At 42.2% G+C, this 19155-nt stretch overlaps 1 protein-coding gene across 3 annotated transcripts; it reads right to left on the minus strand.

The window, feature by feature from the left end:
- Nucleotides 1-1591: 1591 nt before the first annotated feature.
- Nucleotides 1592-18679, minus strand: ripk3 (receptor-interacting serine-threonine kinase 3). Of its 3 annotated transcripts, XM_029674193.2 has the most exons (14): nucleotides 18514-18679; nucleotides 17604-17794; nucleotides 17086-17221; nucleotides 16783-16971; nucleotides 9531-9679; nucleotides 7267-7316; nucleotides 7002-7157; nucleotides 6781-6863; nucleotides 6481-6544; nucleotides 6276-6337; nucleotides 5366-5405; nucleotides 4997-5166; nucleotides 4504-4546; nucleotides 1592-2129 (listed from the first exon to the last, which is right to left on the minus strand). In XM_029674193.2, exons 2-14 carry the CDS (start codon nucleotides 17759-17761, stop codon nucleotides 1957-1959), a joined length of 1473 nt encoding a protein of 490 aa, XP_029530053.2. In that variant the 5' UTR covers nucleotides 17762-17794; nucleotides 18514-18679; the 3' UTR covers nucleotides 1592-1956. The 3 variants fall into 3 exon arrangements, 2 of the variants coding, with proteins under 2 accessions (XP_029530053.2, XP_064881390.1); XR_010465264.1 differs by lacking the exons at nucleotides 17604-17794; nucleotides 18514-18679 and adding an exon at nucleotides 2296-2389 and having other exon boundaries at nucleotides 2041-2129; nucleotides 17086-17597; XM_065025318.1 differs by lacking the exons at nucleotides 17604-17794; nucleotides 18514-18679 and having other exon boundaries at nucleotides 17086-17597.
- Between the last annotated feature and the right edge of the window lie 476 nt (nucleotides 18680-19155).

Consider the following 19155-nt stretch of genomic DNA (forward strand, 5'->3'; position numbering starts at 1 on the left):
AACAACCAATTTCTCTCGCTGCATGAATACCGAGTGGAGGCATGGAAGAATATATAGGAGGGGGTGTTGGTTTATTCTTTAAAGATGTGTGTGTTTATAGAAGTGTTAATATAAGATTATAAGCTTAATATGTACTGATATACAGTTGAAGTCGGAAGTTTACATACACCTTAGCCAAATACATTTAAACATTTAAAAATTCCCTGTCTTAGGTCAGTTAGGATCACCACTTTATTTTAAGAATGTGAAATGTCATAATAATAGCAGAGAGAACGATTAATTTCAGCTTTTATTTCTTTCATCACATTCCCAGTGGGTCAGCAGTTTACATACACTCAATTAGTATTTGGTAGCATTGCTATTAAACATTTTGGGTATCCTTCCACAAGCTTCCCACAATAAGTTGTGTGAATTTTGGCCCATTCCTCCTGACAGAGCTGCTGAAACTGAGTCAGGTTTGTAGACCTCCTTGCTCGCACACGCTTTTTCAGTTCTGCCCACAAATTAGAGATAGAGGTCAGGGCTTTGTGATGGCCACTCCAATACCTTGACTTGTTGTCCTTAAGCCATTTTGTCACAACTTTGGATGTTTGCTTGGGGTCATTGTCCATTTGGAAGACCCATTTGTAACCAAGCTTTAACTTCCTGACTGATGTCTTGAGATGTTGCTTCAATATATCATCATAATTTTCCTACCTCATGACACCATCCATTTTGTGAAGTGCACCAGGCCCTCCTCCAGCAAAGCACCCCCACAAAATGATGCTGCCACCCCCGTGCTTCACAGTTGGGATGGTGTTCTTTGGCTTGCAAGCCTCCCCCTTTTTCCTCCAAACATCACAATGGTCATTATGGCCAAACAGTTCTATTTTTGTTTCATCAGACCAGAGGATATATCTCCAAAAAGTATGATCTTTGTCCCCATGTGCAGATGCAAACCGTAGTCTGGCTTTTTTTATGGCGGTTTTGGAGCAGTGGCTTCTTCCTTGCTGAGCTGCCTTTCAGGTTATGTCGATATAGGACTCGTTTTACTGTGGATATAGATACTTTTCTGTCAAGCAAAGAGACACTGAGTTTGAAGGTAGGCCTTGAAATACATCCACAGGTACAACTCTAATTCACTCAAATGATGTCAATTAGCCTATCAGAAGCTTCTAAAACCATGACATCATTTTGGGAATTTTCCAAGCTGTTTAAAGGCACAGTCAACTTAGTGTATGTAAACTTCTGACCCACTGGAATTGTGATACAGTGAATTATAAGTGAAATAATCTGTCTGTAAACAATTGTTGGAAAAATTACTTGTGACATGCACAAAGTAGATGCCCTAACCAACTTGCCAAAACTATAGTTTGTTAACAAGAAATTTGTGGAGTGGTTGAAAAACAAGTTTTAATGACTACAACCAAAATGTATGTAAACTTCTGACTTCAACTGTATGAACCATACATACTTCATATCAATGTAATTGGCATGCCAATCTATTCATACATTCTATTGTCTCTGGATAAGGGTTACAAAAACACAATAAAGATTATAAAAGGGAAAAATAGATTTGTTCTAGTGGTAAGAAAGAAGAAAACACTGCTGGTCATTCTGTAAATCTGAGCTTTTTATTGACTTTCCTGAAGCTCAACAAATTGAGAACTTTTTTTAATGCAAAGATATTAAAGATAGTCTCTTTAGGATGTCAGTGCAGACATGCACAATCAATCCATGCTTTCTAGCTGCACAGGATTTCATCATTCAAAATGTTACAAAAAAAGTAATAAAAAAAGATAATTATCATTTATGGTTTCTTTTTTTTTTAAGGAGAGTGAATCTCAATATTTTGTGTTTTTATTACAGACAGACTATAAACAGAGGGGCTGACAGGTTAAGATGAGAGACAAAGAGTGAACCTCGGTCTCTGGCAGGGATTCGTACACGGGCATAGGGCTGGGAGTGTTGGCGACTTCACCATGGTTCTGGAGCTTTAGGGTTCTTTGGCTTCACTGGTGTGAAGTTAACTCTAGATGGGGCTGTGGGGTTTCTGTGGCGTTTACTGAGATGTGGCGACCTGATGAACATGTTGTTATTGTCACCAATCTGCAGTCCTTCCACATTGCTCATGTTGATGGAGAATCCCCCTGGATGAGAAAGGGGTTATGGGTGTATATTAATAGTCTGTCCTTGGTTCCTCACGTCATCCACAACAAGCATTGGAGAAGAAGGTCCCATGTCCCTCCCCTCAGACCTTCTCCTCCAATGCGTGCTTAGGAGGCAAGTAATAAAGGAAATACTTTTGATATTCACCCAGCTCTATCTCAATTGTCACTCATTTCTTCCTTTTCAAAATGTCTTCAAGAAGATGAAATTCTTCCTTCTGACACTTAGCAGCATGGAAAGACTTGGGAAAAAGCGACAGATATTTTTAAACACCTCTTAAAGGGATGGTTCACCCAAATTACAAAATGGCGTATTGATTTCCTTACCTTGCAAGCAGGCTATGGACAAGATATGACAGCAATCCATGCTTTGGTTTAGTTTCCCTGGCACTGTTTCCACATGCTAACGTTTTAGCATTTGTGTCACAAATCCAATTCAAGTCATGGTACCGATATTAGCATTTTTCTGGCATCATGTCCAAATCATTCGATAGATTCTAAATTGATAGTGAAGCTCAAAAAAGTAACTTATTGATGATTTGAACATGATGCGCGGAAAATGCTAATATCGGTCTCATGACTTGAATGGTATTTGTGCCACAAATGCTCAAATGTTACCACGTGGAAACTAAACCAAAGCATGGATTCCTGTCATACGTTGTCCATGCAGTGCCTTCAGAAAGAATTCAGACCCCTTGACTTTTTTTGCATTTCGTTGTGTTACAGCCTTATTCAAAAATGTATTGAATAGTTTTTTCCCCTCCTCAATCTACACACAATACCCCATAATGACAAAGCAAAAAGAGGGTTTTAGAAATGTTAGCATTTGTATTACAAATAAAAAACTGAAATATTACATTTACATAAATATTCAGACCCTTTACTCAGTACTTTGTTGAAGCACCTTTGGCAGCGATTACAGCATCAAGTTTTCTTGGGTACGACACTACAAGCTTGACACACCTGTATTTGGAGGGTTTCTCCCATTCCTATCTGGAGATCCTCCCAAGCTCTGTCAGGTTGTATGGGGAGCGTTGCTGCACATTAATTTTAAGGTCTCTCCAGAAATGTTCGACCGGGTTCAAGTCCGGGCTCTGGTTGGGCCACTCAAGGACATTCAGAGACTTGTCTCAAAACCACTTCTGAGTTTTCTTGACTGTGTGCTTAGGATCGTTGTCCTGTTGGAAGGTGAACCTTCACCCCAGTCTGAGATCCTGAGCGCTCTGGAGCAGGTTGTCATCAAGGATCTCTCTGTACTTTGCTTCATTCATCTTTCCCTTAATTCTGACTAGCATCCCAGTCCCTGCCGCTGAAAAACATCCCCACAGCATGATGCTACCACCACCATGCTTCATCATAGGGATGGAGCCAGCTTTCCTCCAGGTATGACACGTGGCATTCAGACCAGAGTTCAATCTTGGTTTCATCAAACCAGAGAATCTTGTTTCTCATAGTCTGAGAGTCTTTTGGCAAACTCAAAGTGGGCTGCCATGTGCCTTTTACTGAGGAGTGGCTTCCGCCTGGCCACTCTACCATAAAGGCTTTATTGGTGGAGTGCTGCAGAGATGGTTGTCCTTCTGGAAGTTTCCACAGAGGAACTCTAGAGCTCTGTCAGAATGGCCAAAAAGGTTCTTGGTCACCTTCCTGACCAAGGCCCTTCTCCACCGATTGCTCAGTTTGGCCGGGTGGCCAGCTCTAGGAAGAGCCTTGGTGGTTCCAAACTTCTTCAATTTAAGAATGATGGAGGCCACTGAGTTCTTGGGGACCTTCAATGCTGCAGAAATGTTTTGGTACCCTTCCCCAGATCTGTGCCTCAAGACAATCCTGTCTTGGAGCTCTACAGACAATTTCTTCGACATCGTGGCTTAGTTTTTGCTCTGCCATGCACTGTTAACTGTGGGACCTTATATAGACAGGTGTGTGCCTTTCCAAATAATGACCAATCAATTTAAATTACCACAGGTGGACTCCAATCAAGTTTTAGAAAATCTCAAGGATAATCAACGGAAACAGGATGCACCGGAGTTCAATTTCGAGTCTCATAGCAAAAGGTCTGAATACTTATGTAAATAAGGTATTTCTGTTTATTATTTTTAATACATTTGCTAAAATTTCTAAAAAACAGTTTTGCTTTGTTATTATAGGGTATTGTTTGTAGATTGTTGAGGATTGTTTAATTATTTAATCCATTTTAGAATAAGGCTGTAACGTAACAAAATGTGGAAAAAGTCAAGGGGTCTGAATACTTTCTGGAGGTACTGAAGTCACTGCTTCCAAGGTAAGGAGATATGTAACTTGGGTGGACTATACCTTTAACCAATAGACACATAGAAAGTAAATAGACTGAAAGTAATACCTGTGGTATAACTGGATGTGGTAACTGGAGTGGAACACAGGCGCTGAAAGGAGAAATTAGAGAGTAAATATTATCATTTTTATTTATTTTATCACGAGTCATACTGAGACCAAGGTCTCTTTACAGATGAGCCCTGAATTACATCAAGTATAGAAAATACACACATCAAAATGTAACTACAAAATGTAAGCAGAAATAAAAACAGGGTCATAAAAAACAAACACATTCCCTCAAATGTAAGAACATTTCGAAGATTGTTCCACAAAGGAGGTGCAAGAAATATAAAAGCTGATTTGCCTAGCTCAGTAGAGTTAGGTATCTCTGAGAATGGGTGTGGTAACTAACTCCTATGTCTAAAGTTTAGAACTTGGTCACATTGTAGCCTATGACCTGAGCTTTAGACATGACATTGGTTTCTTTGGTTTCAATGATTCAGCAGAGTACTAACAGTTATTTTGGGAACACGTTTCCATACAGAAACATGACTCTGTACCTGAAAATTGACCGCTGAACTTTGATTAGATGCAGAGCGGGAAGCTGTTGTTTTGCAGTCATGATTGAATACAGGGGGGAACATCTTTGGTGTGTGATTGGTTGAAGAAGTAACCTGATCTGCATCTGGCCATCTCATTGGCTGGGTTGTGTGCTGAAGGGATGGATACTCTATGAGGGAGAAAATAATTAACAAAGAATCGTGTGAAAGGATAATACATTTTGGATTCAAACATTAGGGGCCAGTAATGTTTCTCATTTCAACCTCATTGGTTACTAAGCAACCACCCATGACAATCCCTCATTGGTTACCAGAAACCCTCCCATGACAACCTCTTGTTGGTTACCCGCGACAACTTCCTTCGTATACCTTTATATTTCTGTTTCGAGGTCAATCTCCCAGTCGTTTCCTGTAGCAAACACAAGAACAGGAAGTCACGTTTTTTACCTTGGTCGATTATACTGATGTGTTCTGACTTCGAAACTTGAAAATATGAAGTATCTGTATTCATGTCACTGAGGGAGAGAGGAGAATGTAGAACGTTTACATTCTGTCAGAATATGTTATTGTTTGACATCAGGGATCCTATGGAAAGGAAAATGGCCACCGTCTGGTACAAGTCAACAGGACAGCCATGAGTTGGGGAGGAGTGAGGAATTTGGGCTGAGGTCAGGTCAGATAAAGTGAGGAAGAACAGATATCACTAAAGTTCTGTCTAGCAACAGAGATGTATTGGCTGTTCAGTGATGTTAGGAGGTTTAAATACCAGTGCTTGTGTGAATATGTCTTGGTTTAATGCAGCTGTGTGACCCAGTGGGTGAATAAACTTGGTTTGAGCTTTACTAAGTGTCCATGTGTTTTCTACTCTATTTAGAATCTAACAATACCCATAACACCACCATGTCACAACTGTTATTTTACATGTTACACAAGAATGCAGACTCATGTTACTCTGTGTATGCCACTCTGTTTTCTCATACACAAGATGTTTTTCCTTGAATATAGGAAAAAGAAAATAGGTCCTGAATAATGTTGTATAATGTTTTTTTTTTTTTATATTTATCAGATATTTTCCAATTTTCCATTTTCCCATTTGAGCATCTGGTGCAAAATATATCAAATTATTAACTTTAGACCCATACCTGGTTCCACGGGGGAAGTTTCCCCTAGGTACTGATTTAGGATCAGCGTCCCCTCCCCCAATCCTAACCGTAACCATTACTGAGGAAAATTCAAAACCGACCAGTGTTAAATGCCAACTTTACCATACATCGCATACCTGTGTTGGGGGAGGTTCACTCTTCACACAATCAGAGATTTTCACTTTGTGTTTTTGAATTCCTGTGAAAGGTGAATGAATAAATGAATGGATGGATGAATGGATGAATGAACAGATGAACGCACCAACAAATGAATGAATGAATGATAACTGCAGTGGTAATTTAAGATGTTTGGAAAATGTATCGAGTTATAAAGGGTTGTACCTGATGGCTGTGAGATGTGAAGGGCAGCAACAGAGGATGTAATACTCTGCTCACTCTCTGAGTCCTGGAGAGAGAGAGAGAGAGAGAGAGAGAGAGAGAGAGAGAGAGAGAGAGAGAGAGAGAGAGAGAGAGAGAGAGAGAGAGAGAGAGAGAGAGAGAGAGAGAGTGAGAGACAGCCAGACAGACAGACAAACAAACAGAGGTCGGAGTTATAATGCGAGGTAGACATTGTTGTTTAATAAAGTTGACTAGTACTGCTACGGTACTGAAAGCTTTGAATGACAGGGTCATCTTCAGTACCAGTTTTTTCTGCACTTGATGGACGGCATCATTTATCCCTTGTTTGTGTTTCTCGTACATCTTCTCTGTCACAGCAAGGCAGTCTGAACACCAAAAAAATAGAGCCATGGGTCACAAGAAAATATGGGTTAAAGATGTACTTCGGGATCATGAGCACAAAAAAAATCGTAACATATTGCACAAATTTGATTTGTAACATATCCACTCCCCTCCAGTCTTACCCAGGAATGTGGGTCTCAGGGTGGGCTTTGTATCCCAGCATCTCTCCATGAGGTCCACCAGTTCCCCCAGCCCTTCGACCTGGTCCCTGTCCAACGCATCCAGAGAGGGTCTATCCCCCTGGGGGATCCGGAACCGCACCAAACTGGACCGGGCGTCTAGGGGGACGGGAGGGGGAGGAGAGGGAGGGTTGTGAATTAGAGGGAAGTGGGTATATCTTTGATGGGCAAATGTATTTAGGTTTGTGTGTTAGGACTAGTCACTCACTAGGATATGGCTCTTTTCCCGTGATAATGGACCACAGTAGTATGCCATAGCTGTTAGAGAGAGAACAATAATCATCATGATAGCCATGTAGCGTATCTTTCTCTTACTACAGTGCCATCAGAAAGTATTTTCCGCATCTTGTTGAGTTACAAAGTGGGATTAAAATGATTCAATTGTAATTTCTTGACAACGATCTACACAAAATACTCTGTAATGTCAACTTGGAAAAAACATTCTTAACCTTTGTAAAAAAAAAAAATGGAATAACAACAATAATATTAATTTTCAAAACAAAAATATCTTGATTAGATAAGTATTCAAGACCCTGAGTCAATACATTTTAGAATCACCTTTGGCAGTGATTATAACTGTGAGTATTTCTGGGTAAGTCTCTAAGAGCTTTCCACACATTTGGACTGTGTAACATTTGCCCATTATTAATCTCCAAATTCTTCAAGCTGTGTCAAATTGGTTGTTGATCATTGCGAGACAGCTATTTTCAGGTCTTGCCATAGATTTTCAAGCAGATTTAAGTCAAAACTGTAACTCGGCCACTCAGGAACATTCAATGTCTTATTGGTAAGCAACTCCAGTGTATATTTGGCCTTGTGTTTTAGGTTATTGTCCTGCTGAAAGATGAATTCATCTCCCAGTGTCTGGTGGAAGCAGGCTGAAACAGGTTTTCCTATAGGATTTTGCCTGTGCTTAGCTCAATTTCAGTTTTTTAAAATCCTGAAACTCGCCAGTCCTTAACGATTACAAGCATACTCATAACATGATGCGGCCACCACTATGCTTGAAAATATGGAGAGTGGTATTCAGTAATGTGTTGTATTGTATTTGCCCCTGATGAGTTCTGACTCTAAACTTGAAATATTGTTAATTATCAGGTATCTTATTGGAATATTGAGTGCCATAGTCTGATTTCTACACCAGAAGTTAATGGTTATATGTAGGCGGAATGTATATAGTGGATGCAATTCAGCTTGGAATGTACTGAGTAAAAAAAAAGGCAATCACATGTTTACAGGCACTGATAAGCATGGAGAGCATGGAGAGGTCATATTAAGGGAGAAGGAACAGTTTATTGCCCGCATTACTTAACTTCCTGCCTTGCAATAAATATGTAATGTTTAGACAGAAGGAGGAGACTCCACCCAAATTGGGGTATACATAATACCACTGGTGGAAATATGTCTTTGTCTTATGCAGCTGTATAAGACTGACCCAGTGCGTGGATAAACTTGGTTTGAGCTTTATTAAGAATCTGTGAGTTTTAATCTGTTTATTTAGAACCTAACACCACAAACATAACACTTGTATTCAGGGCAAAAAGTGAATTGCTTTTCCACATTTATTGCAGTATAACTAGGCTTCCTTCTTTTCACATGGTCAGTTAGGTTAGTATTGTGGAGTAACTACAAGGTTTTGGCCCCTCCTCAGTTCTCTTATCACAGCCATTGAAGAGCGGCAGGTAGCATAGTGGTTGCTTGTTTGAATTCAGAGCTGGCAAGGTGGAAAATACTGTCGTTCTGCCCTTGAGCAATGCAGTTAACCACAACAACTGCTCCCTGTGCACATATAACATGGATGTTGATTAAGGCAGCCCCCCGCACCTCTCTGATTCAGAGGTTAAATGCGAAAGACACATTTTGGTTGAATGCTTTCAGTTGTGCAACTGACTAGGTATCCCCCTTTCCCATTAAACTCTGTACCTGTTTTATAAATCACCATTGGCCTCATGGTGAAATCCCTGAGCGGTTTCCTTCCTCTCCGAGTTAGGAAGGATGCCTGTAACTTTGTAGTGACTGGGTGTGTTCATACACCATCCAAAGTGGAATTAACAGATGAGGTAGTCATTCAAAAATTATTTTAAAACACTCACTCACAGTGTATGACTTATATGACTATGTAAGAACATTTTTACTCCTGAACTTATTTAGGCTTGCCATAACAAAGGGGTTGAATACTTCTTGACTCAAGACACTTCAGCTTTTAATTTTTTATGAATTTTTTATAAACATTTTGAATTCCACATTGTGTGTAGGCCAGTGACACAAAATCTCAATGTAGTCCATTTTAAGGCTGTAACACAACATAATGTGGAAAAAAATCTGAGTGTGAAAACTGTAGGCACTATATGTATCCATTCAGTTCACAAGCATTTCGCTGCACGTTTTATACCTGCTGTAAACTGATTTATTATTCTGAATGATGCCTTGAGAAACAGTGAAATGTCAATTGTATCAATGGTGTATACCTACCTGTAGATATCCGAGGCGTGGGTGGGCTTGTATGTCATGTCAAAAGCCTCTGGTGGCATGTAACTTAATGTACCGCCATCCTCTCCCGTGTCCTTCCTGTTCGCTTTGGAAATGCTGTGGTAAACCCTGGCTAGGCCGAAATCTGTCAGCTGGAAAGAGAGAATAATGTCACAATCATCGGTGAAATTGCCAAGGGAGGGGCATGGGGGGGACATATCTCTGCACCAGCCGTCCCTGAATATGATTGGCCGCTCTTGGTGCTCCCCATTCTCATTGGGTCAGAGCGCTGTCAATCTGGCTCAAATTGAAGAGGTTCTGGTTTTCCCGTTGGCTGAGAAACATTTTTTGGGCAGCTCCATCGATGACCACATCGTCGTCTGCATTTCAGGCATTACGAGAAAAACTTTCAGAATGACCAAGTGAATGCTGACAGAATAGAATCAGGGGACAGACTCGGGAGTAGGGATCAACATTCAACAACACAAGTGTAATAATTATTATTTGGTGTGTGCTTATATTTGTCCTATTTCATAGATGTACAAGTATGTATTATACATGTGAAATAGTTTTCATTATACATGAAAACTATGAAATAAAACATATGGAATCATGTAGAAATCAAAAAAGTGTTAATTAAATGAAAATATATTTTATATTTGAGATTCTTCAAAGTAGCCACCCTTTGCCTTGAAACCAACTTTGCACACTCTTGGCATTCTCTCAACCAGCTTCATGAGGTCGTCATCTGGAATGCATTGCAATTAACAGGTGTGCCTTGTTAAAAGTTCATTTGTGGAATTTCCTTTGAGCCAATCAGTTGTGTTGCGACAAGGTAGGGTTAGTATATAGAAGATAGCCCTATTAATTTAACTAGGCAAGTCAGTGAAGAACAAATTTTTATTTACAATGACGGTCTACCCCGGCCAAACCCTAACCCGGGCGAATTGTGCGCCGCCCTATGGGACCCCCAATCAAGGCCGGTTGTGATACAGCCTGGAATCGAACCAGGGTCTGTAGTGACGCCTCTAGCACTGAGACGCAGAGATGCAGTGCCTTAGACAGCTGCGCTACATGGGAGCCCAAATAAGTAAAGGGAAATGACAGTCCGTCATTAATTTAAAACATGAAGTTCAGTGAATTCTGAAAATCTCAAGAACTTTGAACGTTTCTTCAAGTGCAGTCGTAAAAACTGTCAAGCACTATGATGAAACTGGGTCTAATGAGGACCGCCACAGGAAAGGAAGACCCAGAGTTACCTCTGCTGCAAATCGGCAATTAACTGCACCTCAGATTGCATCCCAAATAAATGCTTCACAGAGTTCAAGTAACAGACACACCTCAACATCAAATGTTCAGAGGAGACTGCGTGAATCAAGCCTTCATGGTTGCTGTGAAGAAACCACTACTAAAGGACACCGATAAGAAGAAGAGACTTGCTTGGACCAAGAAACACAAGCAATGGACATGAGACCGGTGGAAATCTGTCTTTTGGTCATCTCCACATGTGTGGTTCCCACCGTGAATCATGGAGGAGGTGTGATGGTGCGGGGGTGCTTGCTGGTGACACTGTCAGTGATTTATTTAGAATTCAAGGCACACTTAACCAGCATGGCTGTCACTGGCTGTATAATATGATTTTGTTACCATCTAATGCACATTCAGATGTCATAAATCAGCACTGCAGAGCTCTCCCTGTCCTCTGTCGTACCTTGATTGTATTACTGTTCATGAAATCTGGAAATGTGCATGTACACCCTGGCCCATCTACTGTTTCTAGCACCAATTCTGACTTGTGCTCTGATTAGTGTTTCAAGAATTTCTGCTCTCGTAAAAGCTTGAGTTTTCTGCACGTTAACACTAGAAGCTAATTTCCTAAAATGTATTAATTGAAAGTGTGGGTTCACAGCTCCAATCCAGATGTGTTGGTCATTACTAAGACGTGGTTAATTAAGGAAGAGTGTTTTGAATACTGATGTTAACCTTTCTGGTTATAACCTTTTCGGCAAGACAGATCTTCCAAAGGTGGGGGAGTGGCAATCTTTGCCAAGGATCACCTTCAGTGCTCTGTTGTTTCCACCAAGTCTGTCCCCAAACAATTTTATTTGCTGGTTTTAAGCATTCAACTTTCAAATAGCTTTTTGTTGACTGGGTGCTATCATCCTCCATCAGCACCGGCTTGTACCCTATCTGCCCAAAACGCTCTCCTGGCTCCTTACACTAAGTCTGAATTTGTCCTGCTAGGTGACCTAAACTGGGACATGCTTAAACCACCTGACCAAGTCCTAAAGCAATGGGACTCCCTAACTCTTTCTCAGATTATTACCAATCCCACAAGGTATGACTCCAAACACCCAGAAAAGGCTACTCTCCTCGATGTTATCCTCACAAATAATCCTGATAGGTATCCGTCTGATGTTTTCCGTAATGACCTTAGTGATTACTGTTTTACAGCCTGTGTTCGTAATGGCTGCTCAGTGAAACAGCTTGTCCTGATTTGTCATAGACGCTTGCTAAAAAACTTCCTTTATGACCTGGCCTCTGTAAATTGGAATCAGCTTGATCCCCTCTGTTGAACTGTTGAAGAGGCTTGGACCTTCTTTTTTGATATTTTCAGTGATATTATTAACAAACACGTCCCCATAATGAAAATTTGAATTAAAAACAGGTTCAGCCCCTGGTTCGATCGTGATCTACTCCACCTAGGGTGTGACTAGGGTGGGCATTCTAGTTTATTTATTTCTATGTTTTCTCAGCTGGCCCCTCCCTGGATTTTGTGTTAAATGCTCTACAACAAGGCTTTCTTAGTGTCCAACAAGCTTTCTCTACCCTTAACCTTGTTCTGAACACCTCCAAAACAAAGTTCATGTGGTTTGGTAAGAAGAATGCACCTCTTCCTACAGGTGTGATTACTACCTCTGAGGGTTTAGAGCTTAAGGTATACAAGTACTTAGGAGTATGGCTAGACGGTGCACTGTCCTTCTCTCAGCACATAACAAAGCTGCAGACTAAAGTTAAATCTAGACTTGGTTTCCTCTATCGTAATTGCTCCTCTTTCAACCCAGCTCCCAAACTAATCCTGATTCAGATGGCCATCCTACCCATGCTAGATTACTGGGACGTAATTTATAGATCGGCAGGTAAGGTCTTGAGCGGCTAGATGTTCTTTACCATTCGGCCATCAGTTTTGCCTCCAATGCTCCATATAGGACACATCACTGCACTCTATACTCCTCTGTAAACTGGTCATCGATGTATACCCGTTGCAAGACCCCACTGGTTGATGCTTATTTCGCTACTCTCCGAGTTGGGCATCTCCGGCGCGGCCCACGCTTGGATTGCGTCCTACCTGACAGGTCGCTCCTACCAGGTGGCGTGGCGAGAATCTGTCTCCTCACCACGCGCTCTCACCACTGGCGTCCCCCAGGGCTCTGTTCTAGGCCCTCTCCTATTCTCGCTATACACCAAGTCACTTGGCTCTGTCATAACCTCACATGGTCTCTCCTATCATTGCTATGCAGACGACACACAATTAATCTTCTCCTTTCCCCCTTCTGATGACCAGGTGGCGAATCGCATCTCTGCATGTCTGGCAGACATATCAGTGTGGATGACGGATCACCACCTCAAGCTGAACCTCGGCAAGACGGAGCTGCTCTTCCTCCCGGGAAGGACTGCCCATTCCATGATCTCGCCATCACGGTTGACAACTCCATTGTGTCCTCCTCCCAGAGCGCTAAGAACCTTGGCGTGATCCTGGACAACACCCTGTCGTTCTCAACTAACATCAAGGCGGTGGCCCGTTCTTGTAGGTTCATGCTCTACAACATCTGCAGAGTACGACCCTGCCTCACACAGGAAGCAGCGCAGGTCCTAATCCAGGCACTTGTCATCTCCCGTCTGGATTACTGCAACTCGCTGTTGGCTGGGCTCCCTGCCTGTGCCATTAAACCCCTACAACTCATCCAGAACGCCGCAGCCCGTCTGGTGTTCAACCTTCCCAAGTTCTCTCACGTCACCCCGCTCCTCCGCTCTCTCCACTGGCTTCCAGTTGAAGCTCGCATCCGCTACAAGACCATGGTGCTTGCCTACGGAGCTGTGAGGGGAACGGCACCTCAGTACCTCCAGGCTCTGATCAGGCCCTACACCCAAACAAGGGCACTGCGTTCATCCACCTCTGGCCTGCTCGCCTCCCTACCACTGAGGAAGTACAGTTCCCGCGCAGCCCAGTCAAAACTGTTCGCTGCTCTGGCCCCCCAATGGTGGAACAAACTCCCTCACGACGCCAGGACAGCGGAGTCAATCACCACATTCCGGAGACACCTGAAACCCCACCTCTTTCAGGAATACCTAGGATAGGATAAAGTAATCCTTCTCACCCCCCTTAAAAGATTTAGATGCACTATTGTAAAGTGGCTGTTCCACTGGATGTCTTAAGGTGAACGCACCAATTTGTAAGTCGCTCTGGATAAGAGCGTCTGCTAAATGACTTAAATGTAAATTACTTAAATGCTACACTCGCATTAACATCTGCTAACCATGTGTATGTGACAAATACAATTGGATTTGATTTGATTTATAAAACCCTCTTAGGTCTCACTCCCCCCTATCTTAAATATCTACTGCAACCCTCGTCCTCCACATACAACACCCGTTCTGCCAGTCTCATTCTGCTAAAGGTCCCCAAAACACACACATCCCTGGGTCGCTCGTCTTTTCAGTTCGCTGCAGCTAGCAACTGGAATGAGCTGCAACAAACATTCAAACTGGACAGCTTAATCTCAATCCCTTCATTCAAAGACTCAATCATGGACACTCTTACTGACAGTTGTGACTGCTTTGCATGACGTATTGTTGTCTCTACCTTCTTGCCCTTTGTGCTGTTGTCTGTGCCCAGTAATGTTCGTACCCTGTTTTGTGCTGCTGCCATGTTGTGTTGCTACCATGTTGTTGTTATGTTGTGTTGCTACCATGCTGTGTTGTCATGTGTTAATGCCTTGCTATGTTGTTGTCTTAGGTCTCTCTTTATATAGTGTTGTGCTGTCTCGCTTATTGTGATGGGTGTCTTGTCCTATATTTGTATTTATTTGTATTTTTAATCCCAGCCCCCATCCCTGCAGGAGGCCTTTTGGTAGGCAGAATGTATTCTTAACTGACTTGCCTAGTTAAATAAAGGTTAAACAAGAATACAAATAATGGCACCAATTGTGCTATTGTGTGTGTTTTTTTGTGTTATTTGAAACTTATTTGGTACATAATGTTTGTTGTTTCTCTATCTCTTAATTTTTTACTTCAGTTTATTTTAGGAAATACTTTCCAAACACTTATTTTTCTTAAAACTGCATTGTTGGTTAAGGACTTGTAAAGTAAGCATTTCACTGTAAGGTCTACAGACCGGTTGTATTCAGCGCATGTGACTATTTAAAATTGGATTTTATTTGGAAGGGTTATTTGACCAAGAAAGAGAGTGATGGAGTGCTGCATCAGATGACCTGGCCCCCACAATCACCCGACCTCAACCAAATTGAGATGTGTCACACCGTGACCGTAGAGATCCTTATTATTCTCTATGTTTGGTTAAGTTAGGGTGTGACTCGGGTGGGAAAGTCTATGTTTTCTATTTCTTAGTTTTTTGCGAGTGTGGTTCCCAATCAGAGGCAGCTGTTTATCGTTGTCTCCGATTGGGGATCATATATAAGTTGTCATTTTCCTTTAGGGTTTTGTGGGGTCTTGTTTTCTGTTTAGTGTCTGTATCTGACAGAACTGTGCGCTTTCGTTTTCGAAATTGTTATTTTGTTCGAGTGTTTTTTTGATAATAAAAATCATGAACACTTTCCACGCTGCGCTTTGGTCCACTCCTTTCGACGAGAGCCGTTACAGAAGACCCCACCACCAAAGGACCAAGCAGCGTGGCCAGGAGGAGTAGGGATCCTGGGCCTGGGAGAAAAGGAAGTGGAGGACATCCTGGACCTGGGAGGAGGTAATGTCAGGGGACAAGACCCTGCCATGGAAGCAGGGAGAGGTAGAGAGAGAGGAACGGCGACGCTACGAAAAGTTGAGACAACAACGGAAGCCAGAGAGGCAGCTCCAAAAACATTTTGGGGGGTGGCACACGGGGAGATTGGCGGAGTCAGGGTTTAGACCTGAGCCAACTCCCCGTGCTTACAGTGGGGAGCGTGTGACCGGTCAGGCACCGTGTTATGGGGTTATGAGCACTGTGTCTCCAGTGCGCATTCACAGCCCGGTGCGCTCTGTACCAGCTCCCCGCAGTTGCCGTGCTAGAGTGGGCATTCAGCCAGGACGGATTGTGCTGGCTCAGCGTTCCTGGTCTCCGATGCGTCTCTTCGGCCCAGGCTATCCTGCGCCAGCTCCCGGAGCCTGCAGTGATGATCAATGGCACGAAGCCTGCCGTGATGATTCGCAGTCCAGAGCCTCCGGCGACGGTCCCCAGTCCGGAGCCTCCAGCAACGGTCCCCATTCCGGAGCCTCCAGCGACGGGGGGGGAGGTACTGTCACACCCTGACCTTAGAGATCCTTATTATTCTCTATGTTTGGTTAGGTCAGGGTGTGACTCGGGTGGGAAAGTCTATGTTTTCTATTTCTTTGTTTTTTCCCGAGTGTGGTTCCCAATCAGAGGCAGCTGTTTATCATTGTTTCTGATTGGGGATCATATATAAGTTGTCATTTTCCTTTTGGGTTTTGTGCGGTCTTGTTTTCTGTTTAGTGTCTATATCTGACAGAACTGTGCGCTTTCGTTTTCGCTTTGTTATTTTGTTTGAGTAATAAAAATTATAAATAAAATAATAAAAATCATGAACACTTTCCATGCTGCGCTTTGGTCCACTCCTTTCGACGAGAGCCGTTACAAGATGGTTTGGGATGACTTGGACCGCAGAGTAAAGCAAAAGCAGCCAACAAATGCTCAGCATATGTGGAAACACCTTCAATACTGTTGTAAAGGCATTCCAGGTGACTACCTAATGAAGCTGGTTGAGGGAATGACAAAAGTGTGCAAAGCTGTCATCAAGGCAAAGGGTGGCTACTTTGAAGAACCTCAAATATAAAATATATTTAGATTTGTTTAACACTTTTTTGGTTATTACATGATTCCATATGTGTTATTTCATAGTTTTGATGTCTTCACTACTTTTCTACAATGTAGAAAATAGTCAAAAATAAAGATAAACCCTTGAATGTATAGGTGTGTCCAAACTTTTGCCTGGTACTGTATCAAACCAAGAAGCCTGAGACTTGCCTTGGCATGGAGGCTGTCATCTAGCAGCACGTTACTGGGCTTGAGATCCAGGTGCAGCAGGGGCGGATCGAGGTGGTGGAGAAAGTTCATGCCCAGAGCCACCTGGTGGGCCAGGCGGAAGGACAGGGGCCAGGGTGGGGGGCCGGAGAGACGTTCCTGGAGGGTCGCCAGGGACCCCCTCTCCATAAACTGTAGAAATATTACAAATAAAGGAGAATAAATACCCACACATTGTATATGCTACTAATTACCACCCGTGCATGAGTCACTAAGTCAGACTTATTCACAGTAGGTATTATTTACCTCCATGACCAGCCCCAGGTGGGTGGAGGGGCCGGAGCTTGGGGGCCGTCCCTGGTACACCCCTAGGATCCTGAGGACATATGAGCTCCCCCCCTGGCGCATGAGGTCTGCCTCTCTGAGCAGAGATGAGCTGGAGCTGGTGTGTATGTGTGTGTGTGATGGGTAGGTAGAGGTAGGTGGGTGTGTGTGTGTGTGTGTGTGTGTGTGTGTGTGTGTGTGTGTGTGTGTGTGTGTGTGTGTGTGTGTGTGTGTGTGTGTGATTTGTAGGTAGGTAGAGGTGTGTGAGTGGAGGGACAAAATAATTGACAGAGATATAGGCAACATGTTATTGAGGAAAATGTGGAGTTTGCCTGGGTCAGTACTTCGAACCGGGGTCAAACGACTGTCGTTACCCCAAGAGATCCGAACCCCTTGATGAGATCAATAGGTGTTGGGTTAACAATGGTCGCTACCAGATGAATATGCACTCAACTCAAGAAAGTGCTTTTATGCAAAGTTGTGAAATAGACCATACTTACCCGTCATCATAATGCAACAACTTGATGGCCACGTCCAACCCCCACTCTACATGTCTGGCCTTGTGGATCTGTCCAAACCCTCCTGAGCCAATCACACACCATTTCTGCAGGCTGTCATCACCAATCAGCAACGGAGCCGGACAACTGGACAGTTCCATCTTTCACCAGGAGGCCAAGGAGAAATACTGCAACTAAACCACAAATGAAACAATGAATTGTTACAGCATGTGTGATGATTTACAAAAGAATGTACAGGATGTAGGCTACAATACTGCACAAAGTAACTGATTTACTGTAGCTACTGTGCCAAAGTGAGAAGAACAGACCACCATAAAGAATACCCTCAAGACAGAAATAGAAAAAAGACAAAGGAGGGAGAGCGAGAGAGAAAAAAAAACAATCCAATTCCGATCAACTCCCATATCTACTGGGTGAAAAACCACAGTGTGCCATCACAACAGCGAGATGTGTGACCTGTTGCCACAAGAAATGGGCAACCAATGAAGAACAAACACTATTGTAAATGCAACCCATATTTATGTTTATTTATTTTCCCTTTCGTACTTTAACATTGGGAATGTCTTTATTACTTTGAAACTTTTGTCAGTGTAATGTTTACTGTTAATTTTGGATTGTTTATTTCACTTTGTTTATTATCTATTTATCTTGCTGTGGCAATGTAAACATTATGTTTCCCATGCCAATGAAGCCCTTTGAAATTAATTTAATTGAAAGAGAGAGAGAGAGAGAGAGAGAGAGAGAGAGAGAGAGAGAGAGAGAGAGAGAGTAAAGACTCAATCTCTCAACTATATTGGTATTTTCCTTCGTACTCTTTTAACTTCCTCAATTGTAATTTACCATTCAATAAAAATAAGAAAATAATCACAGAACCAAACAGAACCATGCTTACCTTTGTGGTTTTCATGCTCTTTATAACAACAGGTGTTATTAAAACACTATTTTGCAATGAAATAGCAGCGAAAATGATCAAACCCGTTGTGTTAAAAATATGTCAGTTCATTTTCTGCGAGATATCTTTTCTAATGGCGGTGTACTTCTCATAAACGTCTTTCACTTCCCATCAAGAGTTGGCAGAATCAGAGGGATGACGCACTGATTGAGTGACAGAGCAGGGGCGCCTCACCTGGCTGCGAAATAGAGTGAAGGTGAAGATAACCTGATTGGTGACAGTTGTAAAATGTTTTCATAAGCTAAATAGCCGTTTCTTCGAGTCATTGACAATGACATGTTTTTATTATAACGAGCAATTTTAGAAAAATGTCCTAATGCGGTGTGTTTTGAAAATAACGTTTATTTTTTTGAATAATAGTTTTAAATTCCACTACATAACCTATTTTAGGCATATTATGATTATGTCCCAATTGTGTATTGATATGGACTTAGGCTACTTTAGCTGACAACCATTATTATTGACTGAATACTAGATTGTTGCAAATAATTAATTTCAAGACGATGTTAATTTTAGTTTACAGCTGTACCACCTATCAATAGAAAGGGAAGTTTTATGTTGCACGTGACGTAAATGGAATTT

The sequence above is a fragment of the Oncorhynchus nerka genome, linkage group LG12 (assembly GCF_034236695.1).
Source record: "Oncorhynchus nerka isolate Pitt River linkage group LG12, Oner_Uvic_2.0, whole genome shotgun sequence".
NCBI lineage: Eukaryota > Metazoa > Chordata > Actinopteri > Salmoniformes > Salmonidae > Oncorhynchus > Oncorhynchus nerka.